General features: G+C 41.1%; 1 protein-coding gene and 1 long non-coding RNA gene across 18 annotated transcripts in view; one reads left to right on the forward strand and one right to left on the reverse strand.

The window, feature by feature from the left end:
* LOC108280598 (muscleblind-like protein 1) overlaps positions 1 to 15,339 on the reverse strand; it is a 111,738-nt gene that overhangs the window by 36,540 nt on the left and 59,859 nt on the right. The window contains exon 1 of one of the 17 annotated variants that reach the window (XM_047162662.2): positions 3,093 to 3,409. The exons of the other annotated variants lie outside the window; for them this stretch is intronic. Coding sequence (XP_047018618.1) covers positions 3,093 to 3,167 — 75 coding nt within the window. The 5' untranslated portion in view covers positions 3,168 to 3,409. Of the gene's footprint in view, positions 1 to 3,092; positions 3,410 to 15,339 lie in introns of those variants that run through there. 17 annotated transcript variants of the gene reach the window in all.
* On the forward strand, positions 1,821 to 12,328 carry LOC128628848 (uncharacterized). Its single transcript, XR_008393091.1, has 2 exons — positions 1,821 to 2,039; positions 12,004 to 12,328. It is a non-coding gene; the product is annotated as an uncharacterized LOC128628848 (long non-coding RNA).

The raw sequence follows: 15,339 nt of genomic DNA on the forward strand, positions 1-15,339 counted from the left end.
GTTAAATAATAACAACACATTTATGTGTAAATTGTCACCAGAGAAAGATTTCGCACTAGAACAAGCGCTTTGATATAATCCTGTGATTTCTCTTGCAACCGGAACTTCTGTCAGAGACGATGTTATAGGTAGATAATTTATAGAAAATGAATGAATCATTTCTGACCAATCAGATTCCAGAATCCAGCAGTACTGTGGTAAATAGGTATCTATATAGACTGACACATAACGCCTGCATTATTCACCGTGAGAGTACAACCATGATATGCAAATGATCGTTTGAAAGATATTCATATGTTTAATATGAATAAGTTATTACGTTTTAATTTAAAAATAAATAAATAAAGGAAGTGGCTTAGTGGTTAGCACGTTCGCCTCACACCTCCAGGGTTAGGGGTTTGATTCCCACCGTGGATAAAGGATAAGTGGTATAGAAGATGGATGGATAAAGGAAGTAAAGCATTACTATGTCTTTAATGATACAAATGCACCTATATAGGTTAGGTTACCTGATATAATAATAGTTTAGTGCACAAGAAGTTGAACAGAATGTTATGTAAATGTGTGGTAAACCTTGCAGTATTTCTACAGCGTGTGCTTTGGAGGTAAAACGTGCACACACTGCCGAGAGATATTAGGGATAGAAAATATGTGGAATGTAAAGAGAGTGTGTTTGTAAAGCTGGATTTAAAACCCAGGTGATATGTCTGACCTTCTGAACTGCACAGATCATAAAAGAGAGAGTGCGTGTTGCAGCTTACAGTGGAGGATCGTGTAGTGTTCACCTCAGCTGAACCAGCACACACACACACACACAGTTAGCAACAGTGCCGCGGGACTCAGGTGTCAGGTGACACACTCGTATATTTCCCGTTCACTGACATCACTGCTCTTGCAGAAGCTCTGTTCCTAAAAGCATCAAAGCCATTTTCATGTCCATTTCCGATAAACAACGTGTAAGCTGTGTGTGTGTGTGTGTGTGTGACGCACACTGTGAATCAGAGGGTGTTTGGTGCAAAAGAAAAAGCACAGCACATCTAAAACTAATAAAGTGTCTGTGTGTGTGTATACGTGTCTGTGTCTTTAAGGAGCGTAAGTACACAAGGGTGCGTCACATGATGTTTTTCAGCTGCCGTCATATCGGACACCCCGCAGACGCACCCAAGACCCGTCTCCCTCCCGATCACTCCCAGGATGCAATGCAGCATTTAATAGCGTCACTTACATAGCTCACTCACTTTCTCTCGCTCTCTTTTTCTTTCTTGATTGGATCATTCACAGACACACACACACACACACACACACACACACAAATAAAAAATCATCATAGTAATCATCACCCCCAGAGAATTCTGGGTAATTACAATGCCACTTTTATCCTTAATCCCATTGCCCTCATTGTCATTTTACAAAAAAAGCAGACACTAATGACAGCTAATCTTGGTTCTTTATGTGACCATTTTGTAAACAACGCCAAGCCGGAGGACAAATTAATCAACGTCTAGAGTAAATATTTTCTTTATTTCATTTTGCTATGTCTGAAAGGCTGATCTGAACGACTTTCATCCCGTGTGCCTTAATTAACATGCCTCTGTTCAAGTCTGTTTGGGCACATCAATTGTTTCAGGCCACTGATGTGTGTCAGTATGTGTTTGTCTTTGCTGTTTTTAACTTCATCTCTTGAAGGACAGCAGAATGTAGAGCGGCACAAATAAAGAGAGAGAGAGAGAGAGAGAGAGAGAGATCGAAAGAGAGAGATAGAGGGGGGTGGTGGTTTGGAAGTGGGTGGGGGTGTGGGGGGAGTTTGGGTTAGCCAGGGAGATAAAATAAAGTGAAGATGAAAATACAATGTGACAAAGTGATAGAATGCAGAGAGCTCTAGGGACAGAGGAAGCAAAAATTGGCGATGAACGTGAGAAGGTGCCACCTGGGGTGCCAGTATTAACCGCCGCATGCGACGTGACGTGATCCACGTCTTCCGTCGCACTCGATTGGACAGATCGCGAGTGAAAATTCTATTTCGAAGACATGGCAAATTGGTGAGAAAACAAGAGAGCAGGCTATGCTTTATTTATTTATTTATTTATTTATTTATTTATTTATTTATTTATGAGAGGAAAAAAAACAACAACGAATTGAATTGTCGATATGGCGAAGTCTACTGTAAATGTTTAACATTTATGGAAGGAGTCTCCAGTGTCAGCGCTTTGTAAATGTTAATTTCATGCTACGATAAGGTCTCTAAGACTTTTTGCGTGTACATGACAATTAAAAAAAATGATCTTTATTATAATATCTAACAGTTGCTATAATGTAAGTGATAACAGGAACTTGTTTCGCAGACGTTCCGCAATATTAAATGGAACTATAAATGATATGTATGGTGTCATTCTTTAATAAATAAACACTTACGGCTCTCTACGTAATATCGGTGTTTGTGTTAGCAGTAATAAAACCTAAGCAATAATAAGAAGACAGTGAGCGCTACTTAATAACAAGCAGCGCATCCATTGGGTTTTACCATGCAAAGAGTCCTCAGCCCCGCCCACTTGGTTTCTACGTCAGAGTTGAAGTAAGTGAAGTGAAATTAAGTGAAAGCGTCGGTGTTTGAACCTCTGACAGAGGGAGAAGAAGACATTCCAAACTCAAACCCGAGTGAAGCTGATCAGTGCCAGCGTTACAAACTTGTACTCAGGAATTGTAGGAAATTGGTAGGAATTCTAAGCTGTAAGAACAATTTCTCAGGGTTTTGCTTGATCCTTATAAAGAAAGCCGTCAGTGCTAATCTGCCTCTCAGCTTCAACTTAGCCATACACAACATTTTATACAGGTTCGTTCATGCACGAACGTTCTCACAAATTTATAATATTGAGCCCATCTTGATCTTGGTTATTATTATTGTTCCAACCTGTTTCAAACTTATCATAATTCACGCCAATAAAGCTATGAACATGAACAGAGACGTACATTGTATGTGGGGAGAGAAGATAAAAAGCAACAGAGAGAGAGAGGTTTTTATTTCCTGAATTGTTTTTGATAGCTTCAGGAGTTTGGATAGCACACAGAAACGACGTCTCAGTGCGATCACTTACTGAAGAGACACGAGGATTAAGGCGAACGTCCTGACATCTCCGGCAAGTGGCTCTGATCTCCGGGCCAGTGTTCATTCGTTCATGTCATACACACACACACAGAGAGAGAGAGCGAGAGAGAGAGAGAGAGAGAGAGAGAGAGAGAGAGAGAGAGAGAGAGAGAGAGCAATCTGCTATTCGCATCAGTGTTAATCAAAGCATAGTGCCAGGGACTCTCCACTCTCTGGGCTTTATCTGATGGAAAACTACTGCACACTACGTCAGCTCTCCACACACTCATGCTATCAACAGGTCACACACACACACACACACACACACACACACACACACACACACACACTCTTCACTGACACAATGCTATTCCTACACCTAGATCTAACACTAACCGTAACCCTTTTTTTTTTTTTAATGAAAGCTGCAGTTTTGGAAATGGACAATGGGGACCAACGAAATGTCCTCACAAGATCGAACCTGTCAGATTTTCCTATCCTTGTGGGGACATTTGGTCCCACTAAGATAGAAAAACATGTCTGGAAGAATTAGATCATCTTTCCAGATGATCATCTACTCCCCTTGTCCAGATGTTTGAATCAACGACAAGGAATTGTTTTGTCTTTCATTAGCCATGAATATCAAATGCAACTTTATCAGATGGCATTCCTCAAATAAATAAATAAATAAATAAATCAATCAATCACATCACATCACATCATTCTTTACTAATATAAACATAAAAAAGTGTGTCCTGACTGAAATGTTAACCGAGTTTATACCGTATGTTTTTATACCACTGTGCCATTGAATAATTTGCCGAATCTGATTGGTCAGGAAGTTGATCCACGACATGAAATGTAACTATATACACAATATTGTATGATGTTTTGTTCACAATAAATGACGGACAATTGTAAAGATTTTCAACGTGCTGCGGTATAAGAGGAGTAAAATACTTGTAGACATCCTCTTATTGGAAAATGGCCGACTTTTGGGTGGTAACGTTATCTCTGCTTTGCGTCGTGCCACCTCGTCGTTGATTCCTTTACACCCTACTGAACCAAATTCATGACTATTTTCACCACTCGAGTCCTTCTAAGTGGAATTTCTCTTAATATCGCAGCACTACAATATTTCATTTGTACGCATAGAGGGATCGTTTGAAACCTATTGGTTGAGCGGTGGAAAGTTTCGAGGTGGTGGACAAGCAGATGCCGTTATAACAATATTAAAACGATACACTTTCAATTTCATACGATTTCTCAAACAGCTAGGAAAGATCGCCATTTTTAGATATTTGTATGTCAGATTTCACCTGACTGAAATGCTGTTTTCATTTCTAATAAATGACTCAACTTTTTGGACTCGTTTGCAGCCGACCGGTACAACACCTTCCTGTCTGTTCATTATTAATACCCCTTTAATGTCAACCCAACAAACATCCATTACCTGTACCAGGAATGAGAGGACAGCGAAAGAGAGATAACCCTGCTTCAGTGATAATGACTCTCTCAGATCGGATGTCAGCAGACCGATGGTGACCTTTCGCTCGCTCGTCATTTGCCCACATCACTAATCTTTAAACCAGTACTGACTGATCGCTCCACCATTATCGATGTACCAAATGGAGGAAGAAAAAAAAAAACAGCTTTTCTGAGGGAGGAGAGGATCGATGGCTCATCCTGGCCTGAGAATCTCTCTCTCTGATGAGGCTCGATTCTTGCCATGCTTTTCAGTTATTGTTTTTTTTTTTTTCTTTTTCTTTTTTTTTTTTTTTACATCATCACAGGTAATGGTGTTCAAATCAGGAAACGTGTCCAAAAAAGCCAGAAAAGGCTTTTATATGAAAGTAATCCCCTTTGGCGTGTCTTATACCGCAGCAATCTGCCTATGATTACAATTATAAATGTATTAACAAATAACACATTGTGCTTTTTAACCACTGATCGTTAGAGTTAATGTGTGAAACATCCACAAAACAAGTTTGTACCTGTTATCGCTTACGTTATACGTTATATAATGATTCCTTCACCAGCCCCTCACCGTTTCTCTCTCGTGAAATTAATAGGACAAATTAAATAAAAAATTTAAAAAATCAGTACAGATTGTACCAGAACCATCTCGGGGTGGAAAACCTACTGACCCATACAAATCCCTGACATGGAAGACTCCCTCCGTTCATGTTAAATAATGCCTTCTAACAATAAACTCTACCATGTCAATGATTATACGTTTGTCGTTGTTCAATAACTTTTATTTATCTGTATATTATTAGGCTCACAATTTCCTTGTGAATGAGCTGTTACTATAGAAACGATAACGTATTAGAACGAGAACATTGATATAAAGCTGTGATTTGTCCTGCAAGTAGAACTACTTTCGGAGAGTACTGTTATAGGAAATTAATCAACACTTACTGACTACGTTTACATGGAGAGCAGTAATCTAATTTTTGACCTTATTCTGAATAAGACAATTTTGTGATTAAGGTGTTTACATGAGTCGGTTTTAGAATACTCTTTTCATGTTCAGGTTTTACATGTTATAGAACGTAGATCGATTAACGGCACACGTCATTACGTCACCGCGCCACGCCGTCCGACGTTCCCTCCAGAATTTCACGTATCGACGTACAGTTCGTCTTCGTTATGGGACCGTATACAGTTTTGGGTGTTTTTATTTTTAATTTTACGTAAGCTTCGAGTGCGGTTAATTATTTGCCGTGCTGTACGTGCAGATAGATGACCGCTTGAAGCCGTGGGCTGCGTCCCAAACCGCGTACTTGCCTACTATATAGTAGCTGAGATCCATGTATTTCTCCTACTATACAGTATTTAAGTACACGGTTTGTGACGCAGCCGTGCTCTCTTGTTTGCCGTAAAACGGTTGAGCGCTGCCGTGTGTGTACGGGTCCTGTCGCAAAATGCGGTTAAAACTCTGACACGACGTTAATAGTGTGATTAAGCTGTGTACATGTCTGTAACGCACGTCGATAATACGACTAAAACAGGAGTACTCCACACGTCTTAATTCCATTTGTGTTTACTTCGAGTATGACTTTAGTCGGATTAAGGTCATCAATAATCGCCGTTTACATGCTAGTTTCTTAATCAGAGTATCGTCTTAACGGGGTTAATATCGGATTATTGTTGTCCATGTAAACGTACTGACTGACTGGCGAATTCACCAGCGCTGTGGTATAATACCATATGAGTGAGAGCCGATTTCTGAGGTCACAAACACACACCTGATGAAGCACACACTGTTTGAAAGTGCACACACTGTGAGATGATAGCACATGTACACGCTGAGCTAAAGGGAAAACGTAACTGACAGGCGATTAAAGCGTTTATCGTGTTTCAGAGGAAGAGGTGCTGTTTGGGTGGTTCAGCTTGTCACAGTCATGCTGGTTTGCAGCAAGGTTTCTCATACCACACTGGGTAAAAATACGAAGCTCAATGACGCCATCGATGATTTGATATTCGCCCGAGGCAATCCAAACTAGATATTAACTGCAGGTGTTTGTGCCTTTGGTCAGTTTTATATCCTGTCCACTCTAATATGGATACGCATTTACTTTTACTTTTTGTCTGCTCGTGTCTAAAAATACTCTATAGGGATGGCTAAATGTGACTAGCATGGTAGATTTTGAACAAAGATTTTGAACAAAGATTTTGTGACAGGCTGTTGGTGGTCACATGATTCCAGCTCCAAAAGATTACACCATTATGGAGGATGGAAAACATTAAAAACCTTCATTTTTAGACAAAAATAAAAATGTCTCAAGTGAATAACTTCGCTTCGTGAAATACTGTCTATGGTTGAATATATATAAAACTAACACACCACTGACAAAGCAGGCCAGTATCCAGCAGCATGGTCATGTGATACACAAATGAGGCCTTGGAGGCTTCTGGGACGTGAAGTCTACAGCATATGATCGCCAATCTACTAATCAACGAGCAATTTAAAAGTAAACAGGAAAGCGGTTCTCCTGAGGCATATTTGTTTAATATATTCTAGCGTAAGACTCTACATTATGTGAGCAAAAAGAGCTCGATTCTTATTCTTATTCAAGTCTCGCAGTACTATTGGTATGCCGTCCATCTGATCTCCTTGAAAATGGTAATGCAGGAAAATGAGGGAAGTTAAAAGAGAAATGAAGGTAGGGGGCGAAAAGTGGAGGAGCAAAGGAAGAGAGGCTTTATTCAGTGTGTAGCATCTGGTGCAAAGCAGGAGTCATTAAAAGCTCTGCCTAACGATGACACATGGACACATGAGCTTTTCTCCTTCGAATGCATTGGACTCCTCTATGACCAGCCCTGACAAGTTGCCTTGCTAATCGTCTGAGAAAGCGAACGCACTTCACTGGTACACACGATCACAGACGGATCTCTCGTATCTACGCCCACAGAATGGGGAAGGTGTTGACAGATCTGTCAGCGCACTCACACAGCTATCATGATTCTAGCTAACATCTCAACATCCCAGCAACGTCCATTCTTCCGCTACGTAACATGATCTCGGCACCCTGTGTGCACCAAGACAAGCGGTGGATATGTTGAATTTTTCATGCGTGTTAAAGGGGAATATCTCATTTCACACATATTTCAGCTTAAATCCAGACTCAACCCCCTTTGGGGCTGTGTTAAATCTGCTAGTGTGTGTCAAGGTCATGGTTTCTCACTTGTTTGGAATCTGAAAGCGACTGATCATGCGTTCCGGCAAAAAAAAATCTATCAAATAAGCCAAAGCCACTTTTTGTACATTTCAAGCGGAGACCCTATTCAGAGACGTCTGGGTGATGTATTATAAGACAAAAATAGGAATGAGGATTGAAAAATGAAAAAGAATCCTTAACCTTAACCCCACAGCTAAATTCATTTAAGTTATTAACAGTTATAAAGAGATGGGAATTTCTTCAAAAACATATTAAAAACATATCGCGACGTCTGAGAGGGGTCAGAGCTTCTCGTTGAGCGCTCGTCCTCAGGGGAGACACGGCGCGAGAGACGAGCGTCTCGTTACGCTGATCAGATTAATGTAAACCCGTACTTAGCCTTTATAAGTATGCGCAGGTCAGCAAAAAGGAAAGTCGTCAAAGCCCTGCGATGATAAATAGGCGCCTGCTGACTTCAGATCTGTTGTGAGAACGTGGCACGTCTCCAGCCTCCTGATGCTACATGCTTTAGCGCATACAAGACCAACAGAACAGCAACTAATTATTCAGATGAATGAGAGTTCATTAATCAGTATGACAAAAGGACGTCTCGGTGTCCTCTGTCTGCTGCATTGCTGTTTAGAGGCCTGTTTGTGAGGAGAACCCTTGAGACCGAGACGGTGCAGCAGGAAAAAAAAAAAAAAAAGGAAATTGAGTATCAACGTGTTGTGTGTGAATGTTTTGGCACCCTGGGTACGTCTAATGAATAATAAACTGTAGATTTGTACCTAAGAGCTGCTGCCGTTTTCATGGAGATTTTCGCGTGCTCATCCCAGGGACGATCGATATGGACAAATATCCTACAGCATGAGTCTAAAAAACAAACCGCTTGCGACTATGATTTCTGCACCAGCGGGTGTTACTAAGTACTGACGAGGTGCCCAAACTTTATATATTTGTATTACGTACGTCAGTGAAGTTATCGTGTGTTAAAATTTGTAGAAATATGTCATGTTTTATCCATGTAGTTGTTGTATTAACTTCTATTCAGGTAGAAAAGCAGAGTAATTAAGTACGAGAATTGGCCAGGGGTGCCAAAACTTTTGTATACACATGGAAATTCAGGACTGGCGACGAAACGTTCAGTCTGAATTCCAACTGGGAAATTTTGGGACCATTACTCCAACGCTGGAAATTGGCGACAAGAATGTGCAAGAAGTTGTTCAAATAAAAAATGCTATACGATTGAATTGATGAAAGATTACAACTGTAATTCTTTTTGAAACTTCTTTTAGTGGATAAGTACGAGAAGTCCGAATACTCTGCTTAAGCACGGCCGCATGCTAATGCTAGCAGAGTTCAAGTATAAACTACAACCATGATTTTTACCTAATAAACATAAAAAATATAGAACAATTGGACGTTTTTTCGTCTCCCTTCCTGACGTGAATATGGAAAATCTTTATCTCGGTTCTGGTCTTTAATCCACTCTTAACTTCCATTCTCTCATCTCCATCTCTCCTCATCACACACCTTTATTGCGTTGGAAAGAGAGCATGGCGTGATTAAAACTCTAATGGAAGAGCGGTGGAATGGAGGCGGAACTCAATGGCTTTTAGCCATAATTATTTTCCTCATTACCTTCATCGGGGGCTAAATTGAAAAGTCCTGAATAGCACCAGGCAGCGAAATCCTTTCTCATACCTCTTCCTCCTCCTCCTTTCTTTTTTATCGCTTTGATTGCTTAATTGCCGGGGTTCTGTAATTGTAACGTACGGACTCATTTCTTTTCATCCCCCTTTCTCTATATCTCTCTTTCCATATCTCTCCTTGTCTTTGGCCAGAATTTCCTCTGCCCTCCTTTTATATTTTATATTGGCCTGTTATTGCGAGAGAGAGAGAGAGAGAGAGAGAGAGAGAGAGAGAGAGAGAGAAAATCATCACAAAATCACTTTTTCTTGAGGTTTTCGAGACATGAATTGCAACCGAAGGCCTCTTTTTGCTATTAAGAATGGAAGAAGGACAGAAGTCTTGGTTGTACAGCGACACAAACGCCTGCGATTGTGTTAATCGCGAGTCCGCACGTGCGTGTCGCTGGGTGTGTGAGCTGACAGCTGAGGGAAGCTTCTGCAAAGCAAGCATGTCTGGCCAGGACAAATAAAACATCTCCAGCACACTCGCCTTTTTCGAATTTTACACACCAGGCCGTGCAAATCTATTTGCATCCCTCTGAGATCCATATCCTTTTAATGCTTGATGCTAACATCTAGCAAATATATATATATATATATACACACATAAAAGTCTGTAAAGAAAGGAATAAACCACTTGGGGATGTTCTGTTCTAGGAAAAGAGTCAAGTGGATTTACTGTTACCACCCTGAAGTTTATTATTTCCCAATAATCCCAAAATGATTTATTCATCTCATACCAGAGCAATGTGCAACTGAAACATTGTACTTTTAACCATTTATTTATATTTATTGTTGTTGAACACCAATGAGAAACTCTAATCCTAACCGCTTAACCAAACCCGAACCCCTAACCCGAACCCCTAACCCTAACCCCTAACCCTAACCCCTAACCCTAACCCCCTAACCCTAAAACTAACCCCAAACCCTAACCCACTAACCCTTCCAAAAATGATGTTAAATAAACAAATGATCAGGATTAGATTATGTGCATCAGTGATAATATACAGCATTGGAGCAAGCGTATTAATATAAACCTGTCACTTTCTTGTCTGTTGTTATAGAACACCTTCTGACCAATCAGAAACAAGAATTAAACAGAGCAGTGGTGTGAGCGAATTGAATCAAACACTGCACTTTTTTTTCAATGTGTCATTTATCGTAACTGTAAAGATGTGTCTGTCTGTGTTTCTGCTTTCAGGCTGCAGTGACAGAGACACTGAGCTGACCATAGCCTGAACCGCGTGTGTGTGTGTGTGTGTGTGTGTGTGTGTGTGTGTGAATCTGTGCTTTTATATGCCTTTGTGAGTGTGTGCCTGTGCTTGTCTCAGGCCTTGTCATCAGCCTTACAGCTCAAAGAAACAGCTCTTTTTATTTAAAGTGCGCTCGAACAAAGAGCCTCACAAAACACGCTGGCTGAAATTTTTTATATGAAGAAACTAGTTAAAAAAATACCAATAATATTTTACAACTCGGAATATATGACGAACATAACAACACACAGTCTCTTTTACTTTTGCCGTTTATAAATGCAGAAAGTAGCAGAAACTTTTTATCGGCCGCGCTTAACGGATGATCTGTGCACTTTTGGAATGACGCGGAAACATAACAGTGAGCATGTGATGTTGCTTATGAAGTCCGGGTAATTCAAAAATGAACAAAAAGAAGTAAATTAAATAAAATACTATGAATACAGCCTTTAGGGTCGGGGGTTCGATTCCCACCGTGGCCCTGTGTGTGCGGAGCCTGCATGTTCTCCCCGTGCTGCGGGGGTTTCCTCCGGGTACTCTGGTTTCCTCCCGAGTCCAAAGACATGCATGGTAGGCTGATTGGCGTGTCCAAAGTGTCCGTAGTGTATGAATGGGTGTGTGAGTGTGTATATGATTGTGCCCTGCGATGGATTGACACTCTGTCCAGGGTGTACCCCGCCTTGTGCCCGATGCTTCCTGGGATAGGCTCCAGGTTCCCCGTGACCCTGAAGGAAGGATAAGTGGTATAGAAGATAGATGGATGGATGGATGGATGGATGGACTATAAATACATGCAAAAGAAACGCTGTACAGTGTCTCTGGAACGTGGCAATTGAAGGAAACATTGACGTGAAACCCTGATTTATAGCATTCTTACATGTGTGTTATACATTTCTGCATAAACCACAGTGCTGCTGAATTCTTGATTGTGATTGGTCAGAAGGTGTTGATTAATTTTCTTATCCTTGTTCTGCAGTCGCAGAGTCGTCTTGTTGTAAATCTGACAATCCTGTTGAAATTTGGGATGTGATTAGAGTGCTAGAGTGTGAAAGTGCATTCAATCTGTTAACAAAATATTGTACCTTTGCCAAAATTGGAATGTAGCATGCGGGTGCTGTTCAAGTATACGTCCTAACCCGCTATCTTGCTACCGGAAGTTTCTATTAACGCAAGTCAAGTACTACCCCCCACTTTAATCTTAACCACTTAAAATTTTTCATACGTCTAACTAATTTGCTCTGTTGATTTGTATTATTACAGAAACTAGCTAATAAACCATCCAACCATCCATTTTCCATGTCGCCTATCATACACAGATTCGTGGGGAGTCTGGAGCCTATACCAGGGAACTCGGGGCGCAAGGCACGGGACAACATGGACGGGGTGCCAACCCATTGCAGGGCACACTTTGGAAACGTCGATCAGACTACAACGCATGTCTTTGGACTGCGGGAGGAAACAAGGGTACCCGGAGGAAACCCCCGGAGCACGGGGAGAACATACAAACTCATGCATACAGGGCGGAAGTGGGACCCGAACCCCCAACCCCGGCGGTGCGAGGCAAACCTGCTAACCACCCTAGCTAATAAACATCAACTTTTATTGCAGAATATTGTGGAATAAATTTCAGGAATGATTATACAGTACAGTTATACAGTTATTAATACCTCATTAATCTCAGTAATTTAAGGTCTTTCATAAAGTTAGGCTTTTTTTTAATGCTTGCGCATGTGTTTGACCTAAATCTATGCTCACTAATATATCCAAACATGACTGTGGCTGTGATTAGCTGTTTAATTACATATTTATAAAGAACCAGAACCCTTATTGAGGGTGTGTTTACTATCCAGCTCCAAGTGCCTTATCACCGGCTACTTTCCTGAAATCCTACTGATATTGTTGTGCCAACAGTCGGCACCCAAGCTGTGAGCTGTTACAATTTCGCGAGATCTTTGCTTTAGTGAAGTTTAATTTCTTTGGGCATTTCACAGTGACACAACAACAACAACAACAAAAAAAACATTTTCAGATTTCATAAATATCACTTTGCATTTGGAAAGTCAGCATTTAATTAATCACTGAAATACAACTGAGCTTCTTAGGGATATTTTACGAGTGTTTACGACATTTTCTTGACAATGTTGATTATTATTATTATTATTAAGGGCTATGGTATCACATATTTAATGTGCAAAGGGACAGAAAAAGACTTGGCACAGCATTGAGGTCCTTACATGTCTCAGGATTACAAATGCAGACAAAATGTTATGAATGGTGTAAATGACGGTATTTCTATAGCTTTACTTGCAAGATATCATGCTGTTTTGCCTAAGTAAGTAACTGAATAACTGGATGGTGGTAGATTATTTTCCAATTACACCAAGTCTTGAAGTGTTTTATTTATTTCTCTTATTCCACAGCAATTTGGCAACGCTAATCATTTTTTTATTTAGTAAAAAATGTTTTTTTTTTACGAAACAAGCGAATTTCTCTTATCACTTACGTTATAGCATCTATAAAGAATTTTCCCCCTTATAACACAGCCTGGCATGTTACAGTAAACAGCAAAGTTAAACACAAAATCCGCTTACAAAGCACTGGCACTGGAGACTCCTTCCCTAAACGTTAAATAATGTTCCCCAAATCAACAATGTTTTTCTTTGTTAAACAACAAAACATTTATAATTGGTTTTGGATTACATGGAACTGTAATATCTGCCATACAAGTACAAGTATAGAAATGATTGACGTATTAGAACGAGTGCATTAATAGCAACCTGTGATTTACCTTGGAGCCCGAACTACTCTCAGAGCTGTTGTTATAGAAAAATGAATCAACATCTTCACACCTATCAGCCTTGAGAATTCAACAGGACTGCAGCTGCATGCTGTACGTGATATCTACTGTAAGCATTGGTTATGATGGATACACACATTAAAAAGAATTTTAATTTTTGAAGTTCAGCAGACACATCTCAGACACACCTTTCTTCTCAAGACCGGACCATTAGACAAGCGGAGACAGAAAGTGAGAGAAAGAAGAGAGGTATAAAAATGGCGTGCAGGCATTAGACAGTCATGTGTCGCTAATTTCAGTCACATTTTTTAACTATAAAGAGGCATGGCGAGGAATGCGTAGCAGAAGGAGAAATGAGACTAGAAAAGGAAAAGTGTAGACAGGAGAGAGAGAGAGAGAGAGAGAGAGAGAGAGAGCGAGGGAGTGAGTGAGGGAGAGAGAGAGAGAAAGAGAGAGAGTGAGGGAGAGGGAGAAAGAGAGAGAGAGAGGGAGAGAGCAAGGGGGAGAGAGAGAGAGAGAGAGAAAGAGAGCGAGAAAGAGAGAAAGAGAGAGCGAGAGGGAGAGAGAGAGAGAAAGAAAGAGCACGAGGGAGAGAGAGAGAGGGAGAAAGAGAGCGAGGGAGAAAGAGAGCGAGAAAGCGAGCAAGGGAGAGAGAGAGAGAGGGAGAGAGAAAGAGAGAGAGCGAGGGGGAGAGAGAGAGAGAGAAAGAGAGAGAGCGAGGGAGGGAACGAGAAAGAGAGGGAGAAAGAGAGAGAGAGAGAGAGAAAGAGAGAGAGCGAGGAAGAGAGCGAGGGAGAGAGAGAGAAAGAGAGGTAGCACGAGAGAGAGAGAGAGAGAGAAAGCGAGCGAGGGAAAGAGAGAGAAAGAGTGAGAGAGAAAGAGAGAGCGTGAGGGAGAGAGAGAGAGAGAAAGAGAGAGAGAGAGAGAGAGAGAGAGAGAGAGAGAGAGAAAGCGAGTGAGGGAAAGAGAGAGAAAGAGTGAGAGAGAAAGAGAGAACGTGAGGGAGAGAGAGAGAGAGAGAGAGAGAGAGAGAGAGAGAGAGAGAGAGTGACAGATTGCGACACTGAATTCCATTCTCGGTGTGTTTTGAAAGGGAGCTCTGGGTCACAGCGTGTCAGCATACCAATGTCCATATTTGTGTCTGAATGTTAGTGTGTGTATCTGGACGAGTGTCTGATCTCTGCGCAGTGTTGAGCGCACAGTATGCATGTATACACATACACTCTCTCTCTCTCTCTCTGAGGTAAAGAGTGGGATTAGTTCAGCTCCACTGGGGCTTGCTCTATCTCTCGGCTCTCTGTTATTTATTTGACTCTGGGACTTACACGACTCACATTTCAGCAATATCGTTCAGCCACGACAGCACAACTCGCATTACGGTTTAGTCCGTGCCCCAGGTCAACGCTGCTCCCTATCCTGATAGCAAATCCTCTTTTCACACCGATACACACCGCTTATGACAGGATTCGCAAAGATTTTGACTTGACTCAGCTTGACCCTGGTGCCATATCTGTGTAGAATGCTATACTTATCCTTTATAATGGTCAGATTTACGGACACCATAAGCATCATGTTTGAAGTTATTGTGGCTGGCAAATCCAAGGGTCCTTACATGGAAGCAAGGGTACGCCACCAAATGTCATTTTCAAGCTTCCTTGACCACAAAATGGCTGTTGTTGTGTTTGTGTTTTTTGTGGTGTGCCCTGCATGCACCATTAGCACTAGTGCCGAGAGCGAGTTCTCTGATTGGTTTGTTTGACCAGTGCAACTTCTTTTCATTTATTCATCTTTATCCTGGTCCGTCTCATGATGGATCTGGAGCCTATCCCACGAACATAACCCTCGGTACGTGTAG

This window comes from Ictalurus punctatus, chromosome 20 (assembly GCF_001660625.3).
Source record: "Ictalurus punctatus breed USDA103 chromosome 20, Coco_2.0, whole genome shotgun sequence".
NCBI lineage: Eukaryota > Metazoa > Chordata > Actinopteri > Siluriformes > Ictaluridae > Ictalurus > Ictalurus punctatus.